This window comes from Medicago sativa, chromosome 3 (assembly GCF_051527215.1).
Source record: "Medicago sativa cultivar Bolivia chromosome 3, Bolivia_mono, whole genome shotgun sequence".
NCBI lineage: Eukaryota > Viridiplantae > Streptophyta > Magnoliopsida > Fabales > Fabaceae > Medicago > Medicago sativa.
The window spans coordinates 103,823,321-103,847,137 of NC_140751.1; the positions used below are offsets into that span (position 1 = coordinate 103,823,321).

The 23,817-nt window shown below is 34.6% G+C and overlaps 2 protein-coding genes across 2 annotated transcripts; both read left to right on the plus strand.

The window, feature by feature from the left end:
- Positions 1 to 2,474: 2,474 nt before the first annotated feature.
- On the plus strand, positions 2,475 to 3,644 carry LOC146943267 (histone chaperone ASF1B-like). Its single transcript, XM_085757522.1, has 2 exons — positions 2,475 to 2,711; positions 2,976 to 3,644. Exons 1-2 carry the CDS (start codon positions 2,603 to 2,605, stop codon positions 3,446 to 3,448), a joined length of 582 nt encoding a protein of 193 aa, XP_085613648.1. The 5' UTR covers positions 2,475 to 2,602; the 3' UTR covers positions 3,449 to 3,644.
- A 1,203-nt stretch (positions 3,645 to 4,847) lies between these two features.
- On the plus strand, positions 4,848 to 11,539 carry LOC146943268 (uncharacterized). Its single transcript, XM_085757521.1, has 11 exons — positions 4,848 to 6,120; positions 6,269 to 6,382; positions 6,503 to 6,535; positions 7,087 to 7,258; positions 7,366 to 7,544; positions 8,042 to 8,178; positions 10,138 to 10,233; positions 10,435 to 10,504; positions 10,615 to 10,692; positions 10,780 to 10,900; positions 11,267 to 11,539. The coding sequence occupies exons 1-11, from the start codon at positions 4,903 to 4,905 to the stop codon at positions 11,326 to 11,328; spliced, it is 2,280 nt and encodes a 759-aa protein (XP_085613647.1). The 5' UTR covers positions 4,848 to 4,902; the 3' UTR covers positions 11,329 to 11,539.
- The last annotated feature ends 12,278 nt before the right edge of the window (positions 11,540 to 23,817 follow it).

Consider the following 23,817-nt stretch of genomic DNA (forward strand, 5'->3'; position numbering starts at 1 on the left):
TAGATCATATTTTCAAAGCGTGGGTCCAAATCTCTTTCTTCCAAATCATTATATGTCATTCTAGCAATTTTACATGTACTAAAAAATGTAGTTAATGTTGTATAGGAAAGAGTAATTACTAGTTATTTACAAATATATTCTTCATTAATGATATGAAAAACATAAATTAAAAGAATTGGAAAATGATAAAGTAAAAAATAATAAAAAACATGATTGAAAAATAAACATTAATGATTCATTGATATCCTAACATGACATATAATTAAAAACATTTTTTTTGTGCATAATATCATATGATTTAGAATAGACAAAGTAAATTTTAGAGGAACATTAAAAAGAGAAGGTTATTATTAGCACTCCTGATAAGACCAATTACCCTACAAAATTAGTGATATAGTGAGGATAATTATGGAAATTTGGTGGTAAAAACTAAATATAATATTAAAAATAAAACCTTGGAAAAAAGATATAATAAAAAGAAGGGTTAATAGGCTTTTACCCCCCTGTAATATAGGTGACTTTTGGTTTTGCCCCCTAGGAAATTTTTTTTTTAGATTCCGTCCTCGTAAAATGAAGATTCTTTGGTTTTGCCCCCTGACCCCAATGAGTCAGCAGAATCTCCTATGTGGCACGCTGCGTCAGCAGATTCTGCTGACGTGGCGCGCTGACTGTATAATTTTTTTTATTTTTTATTTTTTTATTGGGGTACACGTGGCATTTTTTATTTTTTTTTTAAAAAAATATTTAAAAAATTGAAAAATTAATAAAAAAAAATTGAAAAATTAATTAAAAAATTCTGGAAAAATGAAAAATTAATAAAAAATTGAAAAAAAATTAAAAAATTCAGGAAAAATGAAAAATTAATAAAAAAATTGAAAAAAATATTAAAAAATTCTGGAAAATTGAAAAATTAATAAAAAAATTGAAAAAAATATTAAAAAATTCTGGAAAATTGAAAAATTAATAAAAAAATTTAATAAATTAAAAATTCTTGAAAATCGAAAAATTAATAAAAAATCTGGAAAAAATGAAAAATTAATAAAAAAACTGTAAAAAATATTAAAAAATGAAAAATAATCTAATAAAATGAAAAATAATGAAAAAATTCTGGAAAATAAAAAATTTCTGGAAAAAATTCTTGAAAATATTTAAAAAAATTCGAAATTTTCAAAAAAATTAAAAAGATTAATCATTTTTAAAAAAATGAAATTTTTGAATTTTTCATTCGTATTTTTCGAAATTTTGTTTTCAACAATGTCTACTACATTCGTTGATTCATGTGTTCTATTATCGCCCATTATTTCCCCTTTTCTCGACCATTTAAAAATTACAACTAATTAGTATTTCCTGGAATTTTGCCGGTTGTTCTTCTATCGGGTGCAATATCGAACTCTATTAATCTAGCTTTCTCATTCACTAATGTTATGACATGTTGGTTCGTTTTATTTCAATTGCATGTCTTCAAATTTAAACTGGACCTAATACAACCATACAAAACTAAATTTTAAAGTGATGAATGCATATATACTAATCAAAATTTTGAAAAATACAAATGAAAATTTCAAAAATTTCATTTTTTTAAAAATGATTAATCTTTTTAATTTTTTTTGAAAATTTCGAATTTTTTTAAATATTTTCCAGAAATTTTTTATTTTCCAAAATTTTTTCATTATTTTTCATTTTATTAGATTATTTTATTTTTTTTAATCATTTTTTATTATTATTAATTTTTCCAGATTTTTTAAATTTTTTCAGATACTTTTTTATTTTGATTAATTTTTCCAGATTTCTTTAATTTCTTTAAAAAAAATCCAGAATTTTTTAATATTTTTTACAGTTTTTTTATTAATTTTTCATTTTTCCAGATTTTTTATTAATTTTTCGATTTTCAAGAATTTTTAATTTTTTATTAATTTTTCAATTTTCCAGAATTTTTTAATATATTTTTCAATTTTTTTATTAATTTTTTTATTTTCCAGAATTTTTTATTATTTTTTTTCAATTTTTTTATTAATTTTTCATTTTTCCAGAATTTTTTAATTAATTTTACGATTTTCCAGAATTTTTTAATATTTTTTTTCAATTTTTTTATTAATTTTTAATTTTTCCAGAATTTTTTAATTTTTTTTAAATTTTTTTAATTAATTTTTCAATTTTCCAGAATTTTTTATTTTTTTTTAATATTTTTTTAAAAATAAAAATAAAAATAAAAATGCCACGTGTACCCCAATAAAAAATAAAAAATAAAAATAATTATACAGTCAGCGCGCCACGTCAGCAGAATCTGCTGACGCAGCGTGCCACATAGGAGATTCTGCTGACTCATTGGGGTCAGGGGGCAAAACCAAAGAATCTTCATTTTACGAGGACGGAATCTAAAAAAAAAATTTCCTAGGGGGCAAAACCAAAAGTCGCCTATATTACAGGGGGTAAAAGCCTATTAACCTAAAAAGAAAAATGGAGTGGGGCGTGAGTTACTCCCTCCCGCCAATACATTTCATTGCCCTCTCTTATTTTCATTTTCGTGCCCTTTCCCTCTTTTTGAATTGAATAAATAGAATAGAATAGAAGCGAAGATTCGAGAAGAAGAAGAAGAAAAGCGATGAGCGCGGTTAACATTACGAACGTGACGGTCCTTGACAATCCAGCTTCGTTTCTCAATCCCTTTCAGTTCGAGATTTCCTATGAGTGTTTGGCCGCTCTCAAAGATGGTATGTATCGTTTCTCTTTACTCTACTTTTATTTTAGGGTTTAGATCTTCAATTCAATTTTCGTTTTCACTCTGCTAGGTTAGGGTTTAGGGTTTTTCTTTTCAGATCTTGTTTCTGTTCCCAAATTTGACCTAATTTTGTTTGTTACTTAGTTAGTTAGGGCACCAATCCTCTACTTTCTTGTTTTTTTAGGGTTTAGACTGTTCTACTCCCCTCCCCCCAATGCAATTTAACTATATTATATTAAGTTGAAAATTGTCACAGATTTGGAATGGAAGCTGATTTATGTTGGATCTGCTGAGGATGAGACTTATGACCAGTTATTGGAGAGTGTCCTTGTTGGTCCTGTCAATGTTGGAAACTATCGCTTTGTTTTACAGGCAGATCCACCAGACCCATCCAAGATTCGTGAAGAAGATATCATTGGTGTTACCGTGCTTCTACTCACCTGCTCTTATTTGGGTCAGGAGTTTATTCGTGTTGGCTACTATGTCAACAATGACTATGACGACGAGCAGCTGAGAGAGGAACCTCCAACCAAGGTTATAACAGATAGGGTTCAAAGGAACATCTTATCTGATAAACCAAGGGTCACTAAGTTCCCCATCAATTTCCACCCTGAGAACAATGAAAATGAAGAACAACCCCCTCCCTCAGAGCAACTACCCCAAACTGGAGAACAAGATCCACTTGCTGCTGCACCCGATACCATTCCCCCAAATGAGGGGGGTTCTTAACATTTTGTTGGTGTTGCTATACAGGCTTTTCAATTACATGTATGGACTAAGATACTTTTTGTCAATCTCTTATGGATAAAGTTGATAATATCATTCATGAGTTCTATTGATTCAAGATGCTTGTAATGTGCGAAAACCAGTTACTATCCACAATTCGTTGCGATACAAATCCAATTTCGTTGGATCTTGCATTTCATATTATGAGCTAAGAAGCTTTCAAGTATTTTTTAGTTTTTATATTCCGTTTGCCCGGGTTATTTCTACTTTCTAGCTAAATTTTAATAAGCATTTGTTTTTGAATGAAAATGAATGTTGAGAATGAAATAGTTTTTTTTTTTTTTTTTAAATACAAATGACCCTTTGAATTTTAGGGCTAATGTCATAAGCTTTCTAATGATTTTTTTAATAAAACGAGTTTTCTAATGATTACCAATAATTGAATAAGCATTTAATTAAATTATTACTCCCTCCGGTCACATTTATAAGCAAAAAACAATTTTTTAGATACATTGAATAATTAATGTATCTTACCTATAATTATGACCGGATACATTAGTTATTCTATGAACCTAAAAAGTTATATTTTGCTTATAAATGTGAACGGAGGGAGTATCTGTTAGTCGCTTTTGAGGTATTGAGCTCAAACAGCTTAGCCAAACTGGGTTGTACAGGTAAAGAACAGGGGAATCCACTTCTTGTCTTGTTAGTAAAGCTGGACTGAACCTAGGTAGCCTTATTTTTGTGCCAAGTCTTGTATCTGACAGATAGAGCAAAAATATTCGTGTTTTCTCGGCCTGAGCTGCTTCTGTAATGATGGCTATTGATAACAGAGTTGTTTAGTATTGAGACCAAACTTACACGAGTCTTGTACCAATTGAACAATTCTTCACTGTATTTATAATTATGTTGGGATTATCTACTCCATTTCTCTCTACCTGCCGGTTTTATTGAATTAGATGGTAGATAATTCTTGTATAGGAGTGAGGAATTCACTTCTCACCAACACCAGAAAGAAAATGTTCCCTGTTAAGACGCTGGAGCGTTGGTTAGTTTTATACACATTTCATTTGTGTAAACTTTCTTTTTTCTTTTTATTTTAAATTTCCTCCTTTCATTTGACGACTACATAGATATCCTTTTTATATGTTAAAAAAGAAAGAAAAGACGTGAATTACATGAAAAATAATAAGAGTATATGGAAGTCAAAGACCCACATGGAGAGACAGTAGAGTTGTCGTGGTGGGAAGAAACACCAAAACATTGATAGGAACGATATATGTTTTGTTAATTGTTGCATTGGATTGCATGGATGTCACCATCGCAGCATTGGAATTTCTTGAAAGCTCCGACTAGAGACGGCACAAGTATAATAGTAATGAAATGTTATTGGTTGAATGGTAGAGAGAGAGAGAGAAAGAAAGAAAGAAAGAAAGAAAGAAAGAAAGAAAGAGAGAATGAAAGTACCTAGCCCGACTCGGAAGCAATCTGTTGGAGATCGTCACATGATCTCGCCTACTCGCCACAATATGTCTCGTTCCGCGCGGAGGAGGAAGAACAGTGGTCACTGGTGGTTGTCATCAATATCATGGATGAAGAAAGAGGTTGACTCATATGACATGACTCATCACACTCACCTCTCTTCTGATAGTCCCTACTACAAGGGTCTCACCGATCAATCTCTTGCTATTCCTCATGAAGAATACCAAGAGGAGGACAACAACAATATCTCTTCATCACTGCGACCTATCCTCCTTTCATCATCCCCCCACAGTAGTCCTTACTACAAAGGTCTTACCGATTATTCTCTTGTCATTGATGCCTCTTGGGCCACTCCTCATCCCCATCCCCATCACAACTCATCCCTTTCTTGTTATCACGACTCAAGTCCATACTATAGGGGTCTTATTGCTCTTCCTGTTCCTACTTCCCCCTCCTCTCTCTTCTCCCTCAACATCAATTTCAATACCACCCCCGCCACCCAACCACCAACTCATGATTTTGTTGTCTTTTTAAATCCAGAAGATCAATCACTCATGGTAACAGAACCAGAAGCAACTTTAGAGGAGGCGATGGTGTTGATCCATCCCGATATCCAAGGGAAGCCTTTGAGGGTTAACAATCCGTCGTCATCACAAGCAACTTTGGAGGAGATGGACGACGGTGATGATGTTGAAGGCGGGAAGCCTTTGAGGGTTAATTATGAATCAGAAACTATTTCAGAGAAAACAATTTTGTGTGACGATGTTGTGTTGTTGGTTGAAGAGCATAAGAGAAAGCCTTTGAGGGAGAGAGTAATTTCAAATTCGGAGACAGTATTGTCACAACAAGAAAATGCTGACAAAACAGATTTGGGTATGGAGGAGATGGAATTGGTGATGATTGAACAAGAGAAGCCATTGAGAGAGAGTCGTGCATCACAAGTTGGGAATGAGAACGTACTAATAAATACAGAGACAACGGATTTGAAAGAGGAACTCAGAGACTTTTGGTTGGATGGTCAAAAGACTGCTTCTGAACAAACAGTGTCATTGGAATTACCTTGTGAGCATAAGTTGAAGAACACAGCTGAGGAAGGAAATGTGTATGACTATCTGTGGGCAACCAAATACCAGCCCAAGATATTGGAAGACTTCATCTGCAACAGAGATAAAGCACTTCAGCTGAAAGCATTGGTAAGAAGAATACGATGATTCATTCGTTCGTTCGTTCATTCATTCATTTTTTTTTTTTTACAAAGTTCTTTTTTCTATTTATTACAAGATCACAACTGCATGCCCAACATAGGTAATATAATTTCTTTTGTAATTGCTGCATATATAGGTTAAAGGTGGGTGTGGCTGTAATCATTTTATATTTGAAGGACCCCCAAATGTAGGAAAGAGATCCATGATACGGGCTATGCTTCGGGAGTTATTTGGTGCTGACGGAGTGCAGGTATATTCATTCATCAATCTTGTCCTTGTATTCTACTATTTTTAGCATGTTTATGTCTGTGTATATAGGATATGATAGAGAAAACTAGGATGATATTTTTCCTTTGCTTCTTAATGGCAGGTCACGGAAGAATATAAAGAATTCAGCTTGAAGGTAATGCATACTTTCACTGCCATTGCATCTTCTCTTTTTTAATCAATTTGCTTGATGGATTAATGATTAACAAATTGTTCCTTAAGTTCAACTAACAAGCAAACAGCACGAAAATAGCATGTCGTAGATCATGTTGATTTATACTCGTTCAGTTATGATTTTTCACTATACGGTAATAGATAGAGGATTTGCAAGAAGGTATAAAATACTCTCACACAAAACATCTCTCCCCTGCTCCCACTAGACCATATGTAATGTGGTTAAGACTTAAGAGGCTGAATTTGGGTAACTTAACTCCATTTGTTCGTTTATTAGATACTAGTTTGGTTAAGAAATTAGCCTAACCGGCACAATTGGTTACTCAAGTTACTTAGTTATGTGAATGTGTAAACACTTTTCTCTCCTCGTGTTTCCCTAGAGTTTGTTGATTGAGATATAAACCATATTATCTACCCAAGTTAGGAATTGAAAGTAGGCATATAAGCTCTTAACAATATAATGAAAGAAAATGACTTTAAATGTTGCCTGTCTCTCTCCTTTGACATGGATAGGGAGAAATGGTCGAAAATCTCAAACTGCGTGTGCAGAAATCACTCCATCATGTTGAGGTAAATCTCTCAGAAGCAAAGGGATATGAAAAGAATGTGATTGTTGAGTTATTCAAGGAAACATATGGTAAGGTGATCAATAGTTCACTGCCTTGTAGCCCAGAAAACTGTCAAGGTACGCACTCTAATGCTAAAGCCAATATTGTTATTTTGTATGGACCAATCAAGTAATTAATATGTTTAACTGTTTATTATATATCTCAACAAACAAACAAAAAAAAGCAATAATTTTGTATGAGGCGGAGAAGCTATCGTTAGAATCGGTGTTGTATATAAAGTGGCTGGTAGAAAAGTATAAAGGGTGTAATAAGCTGTTCTTTTGTTGCTCTGATGAATCAAGGCTACAACCAATCCAATCATATTGCACCACTGTTCGCCTCTCATCACCATCAACCCAACAGGTCAGTCAGCATTTCCAATTACTTACCTTTCCTCTAATCATACAATTTCAGACTCAATTCTATTTCTGTTGTTATCCTAATCACTTATAATTTCGTCATCTAGTAATTGCACTTTTGCATCAACATCTTGCATATTATATGCAATTTATTGAAGGGATACAATTGATTTCAGAGTCATTTTTCGAATTAAGGGACTAATTTGAGACAAAAAGTCCAACAACGTTTTTAATAGAAGAACATTTTGGAGAGGTTTTGTTTCATCATATTATAAATGAAGTTTTTTTTTTTTTTTTGTTGGTAAAACTTGATCCTATCTAATGAGGAAAAACTTGATCATATCTTTAAATCATATAATATATGAAGTTGGTCCTATGAGGAAATAAAAATTTGATTGTTGTTATCACTTAAGCAGACCAAAATAACTGTAACTAGAACTATTTGATGAAGTTTTAATGTTCCTCCTATCCTTTTGAATAAACATCCTTTTGAATAAACAGATTGTCAAGATTTTGGAATATATTGTACAAGAAGAAGGAATCAAATTATCACATGGGTCAATCAAGAGTATAGTTTTAAGGTCCAAAAACAATCTCCGTCAAGCCATTCGTTCATTGGAGGCCACTTACCGAAACAAGTGAGTTTACAAATACTATCCTGAATGTTAATTTTTTGGTCACAAAGCTAAAAGTGACAAAACAAGAAAAGACAAAGTAAAAGAAAGAAAAACCAAAGCTCTACCGAACCTTAAAACAACTTTCGATAATTCTTTTTCGGTTGTCATCTAGAAAAAAAAGACCTTTTTTTTTTTTTTACTTTGTTTCAATCTAGTTGTTATTCACAGCTAGGGATGGAAATGGGCTAGGCCGGGCCGGGCTTTGTAAGGCCTAAGTCTGGCCTGCTTCAAAAATTATAGGCCTGAGCCTGGCCTATTACCCGTCATAGGCTTATTTTTAAGGCCTGACCTGGCCTTTTTAAAGGCCTGATGAAGCCTGTTTAAAAGCCTATTTTACACTAAAGTCTAGCAACATTATAAGCCTACTACTAAATAGGCCAAAACATATGAAGGCCAAAAACACACGAATATGTCTGCTACTAAATAACGAAATCTTACGAATGTCTAATCACACAACTATACGTGGTACTAAATAACCAAATCATAAGAAGGGTTGAGTTGATAAAAAAATCTTCAACAATATCAATAATGAAAGACATATTATATAGAAAAAGCTTAATAGGCCGGCCTGACGGGCTTAATAGGCTTTTTTCTAAGCCTTAGCCTGGCCTATTTAAGTAAATAGGCTTTATATAAAGCTTGAGCCTGGCCTTTTTATTAAACGAGCTGGGCCGAGCTAGGCTTTAAATAGGCTAGGCCGTAGGCCCCTGTCGGGCGGCCTGGCCTGTTCCCACCCCTATTCACAGCAAAGGTGACTGCTTTTGTTCTAACTAATATTGCTTTTATTTTAGGCTAAAACATGGTATTGGTCCCTGCAAAATAGGCCAGTTTTGGTTTTAGTCCCTGCAATTTTTTTTTATAGTTTTTGGTCCTTGCAAAAATAGGCCAGTTTTGGTTTTAGTCCCTGCAATTTTTTTTATAGTTTTTGGTCCCTGCAAAAATTTTTGTTTTTGGAAATAGCCCCTGACCCCCCAGTTATGTGATGATTTGTCACTTTTATAAATTAAAAAATAATTATTGTATCTGTTTTATTATTATTTTTAATTAAAAAATAATTATTGCTATATAAATTATACAAAATAATATTCTTTTTATTAAGTAAGCACATATGCCACATATGCACAAAAGTGACAAATCATCACATAATTGGGGTCAGGGACTATTTTCAAAAACAAAAATTTTGCAGGGACCAAAAACTATAAAAAAAAAATTTGCAGGGACTAAAACCAAAACTGGCCTATTTTTGCAGGGACCAAAAACTATAAAAAAAATTTGCAGGGACTAAAACCAAAACTGACCTATTTTTGCAAGGACCAAAAACTATAAAAAAAAATTGCAGGGACTAAAACCAAAACTGACCTATTTTGCAGAGACCAATACCATATTTTAGCCTTTATTTTATCTCTTCAGTCTGTTTGTTTCACACCAAACAGGAGAGGGAAAACTAGTTACCTTTAAATCAATTTAGTACAGTACGTGCCTTGCAAGGGTCACATTCATCTCTTAACAAAATTTAATATGTGATAAATTAATGATATTATATAATGTATATACTCATTGTTTAATCTCTAAAAGAATGGAAGTTTATTTTACTTTCACTTCCTTCTCTTATCTCCTTTATTAAAAGTACTCGTCTGTCCTGATGTGAACCAAACAGATTTTCAATATTAGAGAAAAATGTATGAGTTTAAAAGGAAAAATAATACCAATCGAATGAAAAAACAAACTCTTTCAAAAACAAAAAAAAAAACCAATAGAATGAAAAAAGAACAGTTGGAATAAGCTGGTCGTGAGGAAGAAATATGCTTTGTCTAGAGGAATGTTTAGCCAACACATTGTCCCTATCAACTGAGCTATGCTTATGGAGACAGTGTCCTTATTATTATATACTCAAGTGATTATTTATTTTGTATAATGCAGGAATTCCCTCAACGACGATGATTTAGTTTTAACTGGATGGGAGGATGATATTTTGAATATTGCTAGAAATATAATCAGAGAGCAGAGTCCTAGACAGTAAGTGATGCTAATAAACTGTGCCTTCGTGTTCTATCTATCTCTTGAATGCTTCCTGATGTAGAAGTATTTTTTTAGTATCGTCGGCACTTTAATTAATATACAATATTCAAAGCATTTTTTTTACATCTATTTCTTCACATAAACACTAATGGTTAGTTGTAATCGTATTCTTATAACAATACATACATAATGTAATAGGTTGTACGCCATTCGAAAAAAGCTTCAAAGTCTTATGATTCACGATGTTCCTCCTGACTTTATTTACAAGGTATTATAGCTGTCTGTCGTGTTTATTTTTAAAGGTATTCCATTTCATTCCTTTCCATTCCAGTTCCAATTAATATAAGACTTTATTTATATCTTGGTTTACATACGCAGTCTTTGGTTGCAAACTTGACCAGTCTAGTTGATCACTCACTATGCTCAGAGGTTACCAAACTTGGCAAGGAGTACACTGTAAATTCTCAAACTTAATTTGTTTATTCTTCTTGTGTTTGATAGATTTACTTTTAAATTAAATGCCATATGATTGTAACATTTCAGAAAGGCAGTGAAATCAAATTTGAAGGCGTGAAGCATTATGCTCAAAACAAACAAGGAGGATCTGATGAAAAGAACAATAAACTAACAAAAAAGAATGCAATGAACTACTTAAAAGTTGAAGGTAATTAAAATACCTCTTATTTTAGTATTTAATCCTTTTTAGTATTCACAATAGTTTGTCTTACAAATGACATCAATAATGCTTGTAGTTGAGAATCAATATCATATTATTGTTTAGTCTTTTCTTTTGCATTTAAATATGGTTTAATATTATTAACTGAATTTCCACAAAATGTATTAGTTAAAATCTTATTCATTGAATCCCCGTGAGTTGGGTTTTGGATCTCAGATTCTCCACTTATTCAATTTGGGGTGAATTTTTAGTCACTATACTACTTGATAAAAAAAAAAATCTTATTTATTCAACAATTTAGTTCTCATTTTTGGGATGTAGGTGAATTTAATTATTTTTCATTTATTATCACAGAATTTATAGCAAAATTCATGAGCTGGTACAAGAATTCGTCTAAAAGTAATGATCATGTGTAACTTATTGCTGGAATGGAGCATAGATAAGTGGTTGTCTTATACAGACATGTCTCAAATATCAAGCTACTTTGTAAATAAAACCCTAAGATATTTTGTGTTTTTGAAACAGTCAAATAAGTTGTATGGGCATATACACAGCCAACTGATGTTCTGAATTTATGTGTTTGGATTGCCATAGCTAATTACGATATGTGACAATACTTTCTATATTCATGCATATTGCCTTAGAGTACATATATTAAATACTCTCGTGGTTTATTTTTATTTAAAAAAAAAAAAAAAAAGAGGTAGGTTATGAGTAAAGCGAAGACATTGTAAATTTTCATCAATTTAGTCCTTCGAATTTGTAAAGTAGCAACTTAGTCTATTAAAATGAAAAATACCAATCATTTTAATTTTTCGATTTAATGACTAAATTGATTAATTGTTCGATTTAATGGACTAAATTTCTATCTCACAAAATTGAGAGGGTTAAATAGAGTGTTACAATTTCAAGCATAGTCAATCGAAGTCATCAAACAAGGAACTAGGGATATGTTTGGTGTGTATGATATGATTGAAATATGACATGATAAAGAGTTTGATAAGAATAAGATACGACAATGGAAGGGTAAAAAAGATGATGTGAGAGGATAGATAAGGAACTAAGAATTTGTTTGGTGCACACATGACAAAAAATGCTTAATTGCTAAAACAACATCTTCGTCAACATATTTTGGCTTGTTAAAAAAAAAACATCTTCGTCAACATCATCATAAACCTTCATCATTTTCTTCAAATAAATCAAAAAAAAAAAAAGAACAAAAAAATTAGTAAAAAAAGACTTCATCCATCATCATCATCATCAACACTCTTGTAACTCAGACCCTGATATTCTGAATTTCGTTTGTGAAGCTAATCCGATTTCCTCCCTCTAATATCCGAAAGAGAAAAAAAACCCAACAAAATGGTTTGAGATCAATCACTAAGAGACCTTTTAATGAGTTCATGAAGATTCTTAAACCATTGCTCAAAAGTCATCAATTAACATCGCAAGGTATAAAGCTGACATATATAATTCCCCTTTATTGTTGTTGTTGTTGCAGCAATAAAGGGTAACTTAATGATTAAGTTTTGTGTGGTTATATTGAGAACATAGATTGATAGTAATTTGGGGATTTATGGGGGGAGGAGGAAGAAGAGAACGAGAATGAGGGAGGAGAGGCAAAAGTGGGAGTCGAAGAAGGGAACAAAGAATACACGCGTTTGTTGACATGTTTATGCTATCATGTTGGTAACCCGCCAAAAACTAAGGATTAAGATTACAAAAGGGGAGTGAGATATGATAAGAAATAGGTTAAACTTATCATTTCCTATTGATGTGTCAAACAACGGATCGAATCAGGATATGGTATTTTTATCATAGTCTGTCTCTTTATCACGTGCACCAAACATACCTTCGAGGCATGTCAAGTTTGAGCCAAACATTGATTCGATTATGCAACCGTACTAAATAATGCGAAATTACCATTTTTATAAAATTAAAAAAAAAAAAAAAACTGGTAAACTTGTGGTTCTTTAGGTTAGACAAATTATTGCATTAAAAAAAATAATATTGTAAGCCATATAATTTGAACCATGTTCAATGATCAAATTTTTTTAATTATTACTCTTGATGTCTCGTATGTTTGATGATGCACTTCATATATAGGAGAAGTCGAACTTCGATAATTGTTGTCGTGAAATGTTTTACTTCAACAAATAACATATCAATTTAGAACGAGTTAGATTATTGTGAGAGTTTTTAGTTGAAATATTTAAGGTTATAAGTGCACAATTGTGAATTTAATAAATGTATGGACTTGAAATAATGAAGTAAAAAGGGAAAAGGAAAGGAAAAAAACTTAACTCAGTTTGTATGGACAATATATAATATATGCAAGGTCGGGATTCAAACCCCGATCACCACAAAAAAAAATACATCGTTCTTTCAACGTTGTTAATAAGAAGTTATTTGATGAGGGCAAATATTGTATTTGTTTAGGCGTAGTTTTATCAAATGAAAATAAACTCCTTTACATGAAGTTTGATTTTACAATTTATAGACAAGAAATAAACTAACTCCTATGTTGCATGGAGGTTGTGTGTCTTCTAACTTTCATTAGCCTTCCATTCCAAGTTTCCTTCTTGAATTTGAATCTTTGACATTGAATGACTTCTAACTTCTAACTAATTGCTTGAAAGACTCCTTAAACAGAATTTAAATAACATTTTTTAGAAGCTGTATAACTTGAATAAGAGTGTACCTACATGACGAAGTTGTATGTATATCCGTCATCAAATCTCCATTGTCATGTTATATTTTTATATTTGTTTATTTAAAAATAATATAAAACAATGAATAAATTTTGCCCAACGAGCAACCAATCAAACTTCAGGAATTTGGAAATTTAGTTTCTAACATTTTACTCCCTCCATTTCAAAATGAGTGTGAAATTCTGGCACGTTAGTCTTACGATGTTCTAAGAGATGTTTCAACACGAAACACAGATAACAGATGTTGTGTACGATGTTTAGAACATTAAGCTAACAAACATAATAAGATAAAAATAACAGACAAGAAAGAAAAGAGGCACAGAGAAATTGTTAACCCAGTTCGGTGCAACGTCACCTACTCTGGGGGCTACCAAGCCAGGAAGGAAATTCACTAGTGCAGTCCGTATTCAAAAGCTCTCAGCAAACCACGTTTGCACTTATGACCTAGGACCTACCCCAACTAGACTTCAACCTAGGAACTCCTAGATCTGAGATCCCATATCACTCCCTTACAACTGATAACAAACCCCTGTGATTCTCAAATTACAGACTCAAATCAAATGAGGTTATCCTAAAAAATAACAACATGCAACCTTGCTTAAAAGCTTAGATGCAGTTCACAATCTACCTAACTCCTTGCTTAAAAGGTTCGGAGTAGTGCACAGTATTACAACTCAAAGTACAGTCCTAAACATGCATCAAGATGATACACAAAAGGCTCACAAGATATAAGACTCAAAATCTAAACAAAAACTCTATTTTGTAAAACAATGTCTTAAGTAATTCTTTAGGTCTTGCAGCCTCCTTTATATACTGAAGCAAGGCGTGTCATTCCTTCAATCATGCTTCAGATCGGATCAGTGACTTAATGCTCAATCAACATAGCCGGATAAGGAAACTCCTAGAAAGTAGGCTCATTAAAAGTCACATTATCACCTCCTTAAAAAACTTTCCTAAGTTGTTTTAACACTTCCTTAAGAAATCACATAAGTTCTGATCTCCTCATAATTGCACACGGTTCAGACCAACTCAAGTTGGTGTGGATTCCTTCAATCAAGCAAGCGCGTGCGTAAACATAGGCAAAGCAAAGAACGTACAGACCAGGTTTGGATGTTGGAACATTGTGTTCCACATCTGAAGTGAATATTTGTTTTAGGCAAAAGTGAAGCCAACATACAAATATCCAACAATCTCCCCCTTTGGCAAATTTTTGGCTAAAACAAATTAAGCCCACACCTGTTAAAACAGAGAGATAGCACACGCAACCTTTCCTTCAATCTTCACGATAAAATCTTCCTTGAAGAAAGGTTCACATTCTCAGATTTCTAAAAGATACCAAAATATAGTTCTTCAGTCAACACACATAATCTTCAGGACATGGAAGAAATATATTACAGGTCTCAGATTCTGCTTCCAATATTTTTACACAACAATTAACACATGAAAAAAGCAAACAAGAGAAACTAGAAGGTATCAGAGAGAAAATCAGAGTCTTGCAGTAGAGGACGTGTAAGGAAAAATAAATTCCTGTACATCCTTAACAGACAATCAACTGTCACAACACGCTACTTAGAGAAATATAGGAAAACAATATTCAGTAGCTCAAACCAGCAGGATGTTCCAACATCCACAAGAACATTCAGGGACACAGAAGTTTAATCCCCCTCAAGAAGCACAAACAGATATCTTTTACTCCCCCTGAATATATGCATACTAGCAATTTTTATTTTTTTTTACAAACAGACAAGAATACCAGAAAAATAAAATCACCAGAAAGCCAGAATCAGATGTCTCAACATCCGTAGGCACATAGTCAGGAAATATACAGCATGGATATATCTACTCCCCCTTTTTAGCCATAAAATATGGCAAATTGAGAATTGATAAAAGCATAAATTATAGCTAAAAGTACCTGACACTCTAAACAGTGGTTGTTATTCCTCATGGATGCAAACACCCAGCTTGCTCCTTAGTTTCTCAAATTGCTTGACATCTAAGGCTTTTGTGAAGATGTCAGTCAGTTGTTCTTCAGTTGTCACATGCTCCAGAGTTACTACCTTATCTTCAACAAGATCCCTAATGAAGTGATGTCGAATGTCAATGTGCTTTGTTCTGCTATGTTGTATAGGATTCTTGGAGATGTTGATAGCACTTAAATTATCACAGTACAATGTTAGAACATTTTGTTGAACATCATACTCTTCCAGCATTTGCTTCATCCAGACTAACTAAGAGCAGTTACTTCTTGCAGCAATATATTCTGCTTCTGCTGTTGATAGAGACACATAATTTTGTTTCTTGCTGAACCAAGACACTAGATTGTTCCCAAGAAAGAAACAACCTCCTGAAGTACTCTTTTTGTCATCTGCACTACCTGCCCAATCTGCATCACAATAGCCAATCAACCTGCAATTTCCACTGTGAGAGTAGAGAATTCCATAGTCTGTGGTGCCATTTATGTACTTCATAATCCTCTTGACTTGAACAAGATGACTCATTTTGGGCTCTGCTTGATATCTAGCACAAACCCCTACAACAAAAGTTATGTCAGGCCTGCTTGCTGTAAGATATATGAGACTTCCAATCATGCTTCTGTACAGACTTTGATCAACAGCTACACCATTTTCATCTTTGGATAACTTTAAGTGAGTGGCTGCTGGTGTTCTTTTATGACTAGCATTGTCTAGCCCAAACTTCTTCACAATATTCTTGACATACTTGCTCTGGGAGATAAATATTGTGTCTTCCATCTGCCTGACTTGCATACCAAGAAAGTAAGTTAGTTCTCCTACAAGACTCATCTCAAATTCAGACTGCATCTGATGAACAAAATGTTGAACCATTTGATTCGACATTCCTCCAAACACAATGTCATCAACATAGATCTGTGATATCATGAGTCTTCCTTTGTCCTTCTTAACAAACAAGGTCTTGTCTGTTCCTCCCTTCTTGTATCCTTGATGGGTCAGAAATTCCGTGAGTCTTTCATACCAAGCCCTAGGTGCTTGCTTCAACCCATACAGTGCCTTTTTCAGCTTGTACACATGATCAGGAAAATTTGGATCAACAAATCCCTTTGGTTGCTCAACATAGACTTCTTCATGGAGATACCCATTTAAAAAGGCACTCTTCACATCCATCTGAAACAATTTGAACTTCAGGATACAAGCCACTCCCAAAAGTAATCTACTAGATTCCAGTCTGGCTACAGGTGCAAATGTTTCATCAAAGTCTAATCCCTCTACTTGTGTATAACCTTGTGTTACCAGTCTTGCCTTGTTTCTGGTAACAGTGCCATTTTCATCTGACTTGTTTTTGTAGATCCATTTCGTACCAATGACATTTATGTCATTTGGTCTTGGCACCAGATCCCATACTTCACTTCTTTTGAACTGGTTGAGTTTTTCTTGCATGGCTTCAATCCAAAAATCATCAGTGAGAGCTTCCTTCACGTTCTTGGGTTCAAATTTGGATACAAAACATGAGTTGGAGATAACATCATTAGCTCTTCTGGTTCTGATTCCTTGATCTGGATTTCCAATAATGAGTTCTTGAGGATGATTCTTCTGAATTCTAATTGAAGGTCTTTTGCTTGTTTCTCCATGCTCCAGCTCAGTGTCCTCAGAGTTAGTTTCAGGTTCTTCAACAACTTCAGGAATTACATTTTCTTGAGCGGATGTTTCAGGATATGCTTCAACACCTGGTACAACTTCAAATGTTGGTTCCTTAACCAGATCATCTACTACCACATTGATGGATTCCATAACAACTTGAGTTCTGTTGTTAAATACTCTATATGCCCTGCTATTAGTAGAGTAACCCGGAAAGATTCCCTCATCACTCTTTGGATCCATTTTTCTTCTGTAATCTCTATCTGCTAGGATGTAACACTTGCTACCAAAGACATGGAAATATTTTACAGTAGGCTTTCTTTCTTTCCATAGTTCACACAAGGTAGTTGCAGTACCTGTTCTCAATGTGACTCTGTAATGAACATGACAAGTTGTATTCATAGCTTCAGCCCAAAAATAAAGAGGAAGGTGTTTAGCATGTAGCATGACCCTGACTAATTCTTGTAGAGTCATGTTCTTCCTTGCTACCACTCCATTCTGTTGAGGTGTTATGGGAGATGAAAATTCATGCCTGATTCCTTCATCTGCACAAAATTCTTGAAATCTGGAGTTTTCAAATTCTGTTCCATGATCACTTCTTATTCTGACAATACCTCTATTTTTCTCTCTTTGAAGTTGAATGCAAAGTTCTTTGAGAGCTTCAAAGGTGTCTGATTTTTCTCTGATAAAGTTCACCCAGGTGAACCTTGAAAAATATCAACAACCACCAGAACATACCTCTTTCCACCAATGCTTGCCACTTGCATGGGTCCCATTAAATCAATATGAAGAAGTTCAAGAGCTTTAGAGGTTCCCAGATGTTCCAACCTAGGATGGGACATTCGAGTCTGTTTACCAATCTGACATTCTTCACATATACTCCTTTCAGTGATCTCTAGTCTGGGTATGCCTCTGATTGCTTCCAGAGAAATGGCTTTCTTAATTCCTTGCATGTTCAAATGACATAGTTTTTGGTGCCACAGATTGACCTCTTCATCTTTGTTCAGCATGCATGACGATATGAGAGCCTGTTCTTGAGATATCTATAAGTAACAATTGTCCTTAGACCTAGTACCCTTTATACTCACCTTACCCTTCTCATCTAGGATCTGGCACTCAGTTTTACTAAAGTTTACACTTAGCCCCAGATCACATAGTTGACTAATACTAATCAGGTTGGCTGCCAGCCCTTTGACCAACAAGACATTATTCAGTCTTGGTGATCCTTCACTAACTAAGTCTCCAATCCCCATAATCTTCCCTTTAGCACCATCCCCAAATGTGACATAACATTTGGCATAATGTCTGACATTTCCTAGAAAGTTGTCCATCCCTATCATGTGACGAGAACACCCACTATCAAAGTACCAATCTTCACTGGAAGATGCTCTTAAGGAGGTATGGGCTATTAGACCTAAGCATTTAGGTTTCTACTCCTTCTTGACCCCTCTCAAGGTTAAACTAGATTGATGTTGTCTAGGTACCCCATACAGATCAAAACAGAAAGGTGTTTTATGACCCTGTCTATGGCAAAAATGACACTTCCAAGAAAGATTCTCCTTTAATGAGTCAGTTTTAGGATGTTGTACAGAATGTTCTAACGTTGGGCCTCTACCAGTGATATTATCTGTTCTAATTGAAGCTACGTACTTAATTTTCTTTACTGGTTTTCCCTTCTTGGCCTTATGATAGTGTTCTAAAGCCTGAACATAGCTACTGTTTTGTTGTTCCTGTTTCAGGTGTTCATGTGTAAAGCCTATGCCATTTGGTTTACCTATCACTTGACCTTCTAACATCCTATCTAGAACATCAGTTCCAGTGGTCATCATTCTAACTTCTTTAAGGACATTATCAAGTTTAGAATTAAGTAACATTACCTCTTTGTTTAGATCAGAGATTTTAGCCAGATGACCAATCCTTTCTTCCTGAAGATGATTAATGATTTCTTCCTGCTCCATCACATGCCTAGAAGTGCTTTCATCATGAATGTCTTGATAACCATAAGACACAGTTACTTTCTCATAGTCAGAATCCTCATTTTCAGACCCAGATTCCACTCTCCCAGTCATAGCACTGACACGTTTAACAGCATCACTTTCAACATCTCCATATGTTCCTTCATCATCAGACCAGGAAACAATCATCCCTTTCTTTTGCTTCTTGAGAAAAGTTGCACATTCAGTTCTAATGTGACCATAACCTTTACACTCATGACATTGTACTCCTTTGTAACGACCGTTTTTCTCTTCATTTCTGTCATACCTTTGATTACCATGTTGCCTGTCAGTGTTCCATCTGATGTTCCGCCCATTACCTCTGGATCTGCTGCTTACTTGTTTGAGAATCTTGTTAAACTGTCTCCCTAGCATAACAAAGTCCTCTGACAGATTCTCATCCTCTATACCCTCTTCCAATCCTTCATCATCAGTTGTGTTTGCTGTAAAGGCAATGCCTTTTCCCTTCTTCTCAGATCTGTTATCAACAACAAGCTCAAAATTTTGAAGAGAACCTATGAGCTCTTCCACCTGCATGTTGGATACGTCTTGGGCTTCCTCAATGGCTGTGACCTTCATGTCAAATCTCTTTAGCAGAGATCTGAGAATTTTTCTTACCAATTTTTCATCTGACAGTTTTTCTCCAAGAGAATCAAATGAATTAGCAATGTCAAGGACATTCATGTAGTAATCCTGTATAGTCTCATCCTCCTGCATTCTCAGACTTTCAAACTTGGTCGTCAGGAGTTGAATCCTTGAGCTCTTCACCTTGGAGGTACCTTCATGAGCTGTCTTCAGGATGTCCCAAGCATCTTTGGCAACATCACACTTTTTGATGAGTCTGAACATATTTTTGTCCACTCCATTGAAAAGGGCATTTAGGGCCTTGGAGTTTGCAAGAGATAGTTCATCTTCTGGCAGTGTCCACTCATCTTCTGGCTTCAAAACAGTGGTTTTGTTGCCATCTTTGTCAAGAACAACTGGATGTTCCCAACCTTTCATCACAACCTTCCAAGTCTTGCTGTCAATAGACTTGAGATAGGCACTCATACGTGACTTTCAGTAGTCATAATTCGTTCCATCTAGTAACGATGGTCTGTTAACAAAACCTCCTTCTTTCTCCATATTGCCAGAATAGATCTCCTCTGGATCTCACCCAATAACAGGCAGGGTGCCTGCTCTGATGCCAATTGAAATTCTGGCACGTTAGTCTTACGATGTTCTAAGAGATGTTTCAACACGAAACACAGATAACAGATGTTGTGTACGATGTTTAGAACATTAAGCTAACAAACATGATAAGATAAAGATAACAGACAAGAAAGAAAAGAGGCACAGAGAAATTGTTAACCCAGTTCGGTGCAACGTCACCTACTCTGGGGGATACCAAGCCAGGAAGGAAATCCACTAGTGTAGTCCGTATTCAAAAGCTCTCAGCAAACCACGTTTGCACTTATGACCTAGGACCTACCCCAACTAGACTTCAACCTAGGAACTCATAGATCTGAGATCCCATCTCACTCCCTTACAACTGATCACAAACCCCTGTGATTCTCAAATTACAGACTCAAATCAAATGAGGTTACCCTAAAAAATAACAACATGCAACCTTGCTTAAAAGCTTAGATGCAGTTCACAATCTACCTAACTCCTTTAAAAGGTTCGGAGTAGTGCACAGTATTACAACTCAAAGTACAGTCCTAAACATGCATCAAGATGATACACGAAAGGCTCACAAGATATAAGACTCAAAACCTAACAAAAACTCTATTTTGTAAAACAATGTCTTGAATAATTCTTCAGGTCTTGCAGCCTCCTTTATATACTGAAGCAAGGCGTGTCATTCCTTCAATCATGCTTCAGATCGGATCAGTGACTTAATGCTCAATCAACATAGCCGGATAAGGAAACTCCTAGAAAGTAGGCTCATTAAAAGTCACATTATCATCTCCTTAAAAAACTTTCCTAAGTCGTTTTAACACTTCCTTAAGAAATCACATAAGTTCTGATCTCCTCATAATTGCACACGGTTCAGACTAACTCAAGCTGGTGTGGATTCCTTCAATCAAGCAAGCGCGTGCGTAAACATAGGCAAAGCACAGAACGTACAGACCAGGTCTGGATGTTGGAACATTGTGTTCCACATCTGAAGTGAATATTTGTTTTAGGCAAAAGTGAAGCCAACATACAAATATCCAACAGAGTGTCGCTCTAACCAATTGTACACATATTAAGGAATGGAATGAAATAATCATTGGACATAACATTTTTACTAAACTGCCCTTATTTTATAAGAAAAAGACAAATTTAAAGTTGCATTGAAAATTGTGTGAGAGAAAAGTTAAAGTATTTATTGAGGGTAAAGTTGGAAGAAAAAAAATTAAAGTTGTATTGGAAATGTAAAGTGACATTCATTTTGAAACAATTTTTTTTAGCTAAAGTGACACTCATTTTAAAACGGAGGGAGTATCTCCTTCTTTGGTCTTTACTTCAATCTCCCCCGGATCCTCCCACCATTAAGCATGTGTCTTCATATTCTTGATTCAACGGTACAAATTGTAAAAATAAAATAATGACACCAATCGAATACAAGAATCTTTTTTTGGTGGTGGATGAGATTTGAACTCCGGACCTTGCATATTTTATGCATTGTTCAAACCAATTGAGCTAAGCTCACGAGGACCAAAGACAAGAATCTATCGAAACATGTTCTATACAAGTTTTTTTATTTTATTTTTTATTTATAGGATGAAAGTATTCTTCCTAATACCCACGTGAAAAACCTCTTTAGAAAATAGAACGCAACTTCAAAATAATTTAGAAAATGATTTGGAAAAACTTACACAATGTTGGCTAATCTAATGGCTAATAGTGCTTAAAGTAGATAGATCTAAATGAGCTTGTGGAGCAGTTTTTTTTGTTTGATTGCAGAGAATGTCGTATATAAGTTATTAAAAAAGATATATATTCTCAACTTGTATAAGTGGTCCAACTCTAAAAATGGACCAATGTTATAGATAATTTTTTCAGTTCTGTGTAAAAAATATCTGATTTTTTTTTTTCAAAAAAAAAACTAGTATATTACTATTAAAACGTGTTGGAGGACGCGACTCTATGATTTCTCTAAAGTTATCTTTTATAAAATAATATAATATGAAACTCCACCATTTCTCTAAAGTTTTTTTTTTTTGAGCAAAGACAAAGTTAATTCATTTCATTCAAAATTAACTGATACATAGTAGACGTTACATGATGAAAAATATGGGGGCTAGGGTGAGATAGCGATGCTCTAGCAATACCATGAGCAACTCTATTTGCTTGCCTCCTAATATACGACACTACAAAGTCGGGTCTAATAAGTAAGAGACTTCTACACTGGGATACAAGATCGCCAAACTCGTTGGTGGGAGTAGTGGTTGAGGCAAGAGCATCAGACAAAACTTTAGAATCAGTTTCAAACAGAACATCATGCATTCCATTTGAGATAGCCACTTGAATAGCATCTAGCAAGCCTAAAGATTCAGCTTCTAGAACCGTGGCAGAAGAATGAGAGAAGTCTGATTTGCCAAGCAAAAATGATCCCATAGAGTCGCGAAAACACATACCGTGCCTCATGATAGAATTATTGTTGAAGGCAGCTGCATCTACATTACACTTGATCTTACCTACTGGTGGTTTCAGCCAAGTATGCGCAGAATTTGTGTGATGAACTGGTGCCCTTGCGCGTTGCATACAAATCCACTCATTGAGTGTGTCTTTAGCTCGAGCAACAATAGAAGAAGGAGAGGTATCTGATGCCTCCCAGAGCTTGTTATTTCTGCTCTTCCACAAACTCCATAATGTCATTGCAACTAATACTTGCTCCTGTGTTTGCAACTTGTCCATTAAATCAAAGAACACAGATGTAAACGTATTAGCATTAAGAAGCAAATCATGAATGGTGTTGTGAACACCAAGTAGCTCCCAACAGCTGGCCGCTTTTGAACAAACAAAAAACACATGCATTTGTGTTTCAGCCATATCTTCGCAAAATACACATGAATCTTCACAGTGGATGCCGCAGGAAAGAAGGTTTGCGCGAGTAGGTAGGCAGTGATGAGCAAGACGCCATAAAAAGGCACGAACACGCGGAGGGATCTGCATATTCCATATAGAATTCCAGCGAGTATCACCTCCAATAGGAGTGGCTGTATTAATAAGGTCAGAACAGATGCGATAGGCTGATTTAACGGAGTAGGAGCCATCTGTCGTAGCCTTCCATATGCGCTGGTCAATATGAACACGTGGGAAAAGTGGCATAGAAAGAATTGCTGCAACATCTGAAGGATTAAACAGCGATTGTACTAAAGGAACGTTCCAAGTATTCAAGCCCGGGTTCAACAAATGATTCACCGTAAGATCCTCATGGTGTAATAGAGGTGGGGTTGACGGTCTGAGAGATGGACAATTGCGGATCCAAGGCATACTCCACACATTAATTTGGGAACCATCACCAATCTTCCATCTATGTCCCAAGGTAAGTAAAGATTGAGTACTCCAAAGACTCCTCCATGTATAACTTGGATTGTGTCCTATATTGGCATCCAAGA

Excerpts from the sequence above, each read along its gene's own strand:
- LOC146943268 (XM_085757521.1), top strand. The coding sequence starts at position 4,903 with ATGAAAGTACCTAGCCCGACTCGGAAGCAATCTGTTGGAGATCGTCAC. Across the intron at positions 6,536-7,086 it reads ATAAAGAATTCAGCTTGAAG|GGAGAAATGGTCGAAAATCT; the intron begins GTAATGCATACT and ends TGACATGGATAG. Across the intron at positions 7,545-8,041 it reads CATCACCATCAACCCAACAG|ATTGTCAAGATTTTGGAATA; the intron begins GTCAGTCAGCAT and ends TTGAATAAACAG.
- LOC146943267 (XM_085757522.1), top strand. The coding sequence starts at position 2,603 with ATGAGCGCGGTTAACATTACGAACGTGACGGTCCTTGACAATCCAGCT. Across the intron at positions 2,712-2,975 it reads TTTGGCCGCTCTCAAAGATG|ATTTGGAATGGAAGCTGATT; the intron begins GTATGTATCGTT and ends AAATTGTCACAG.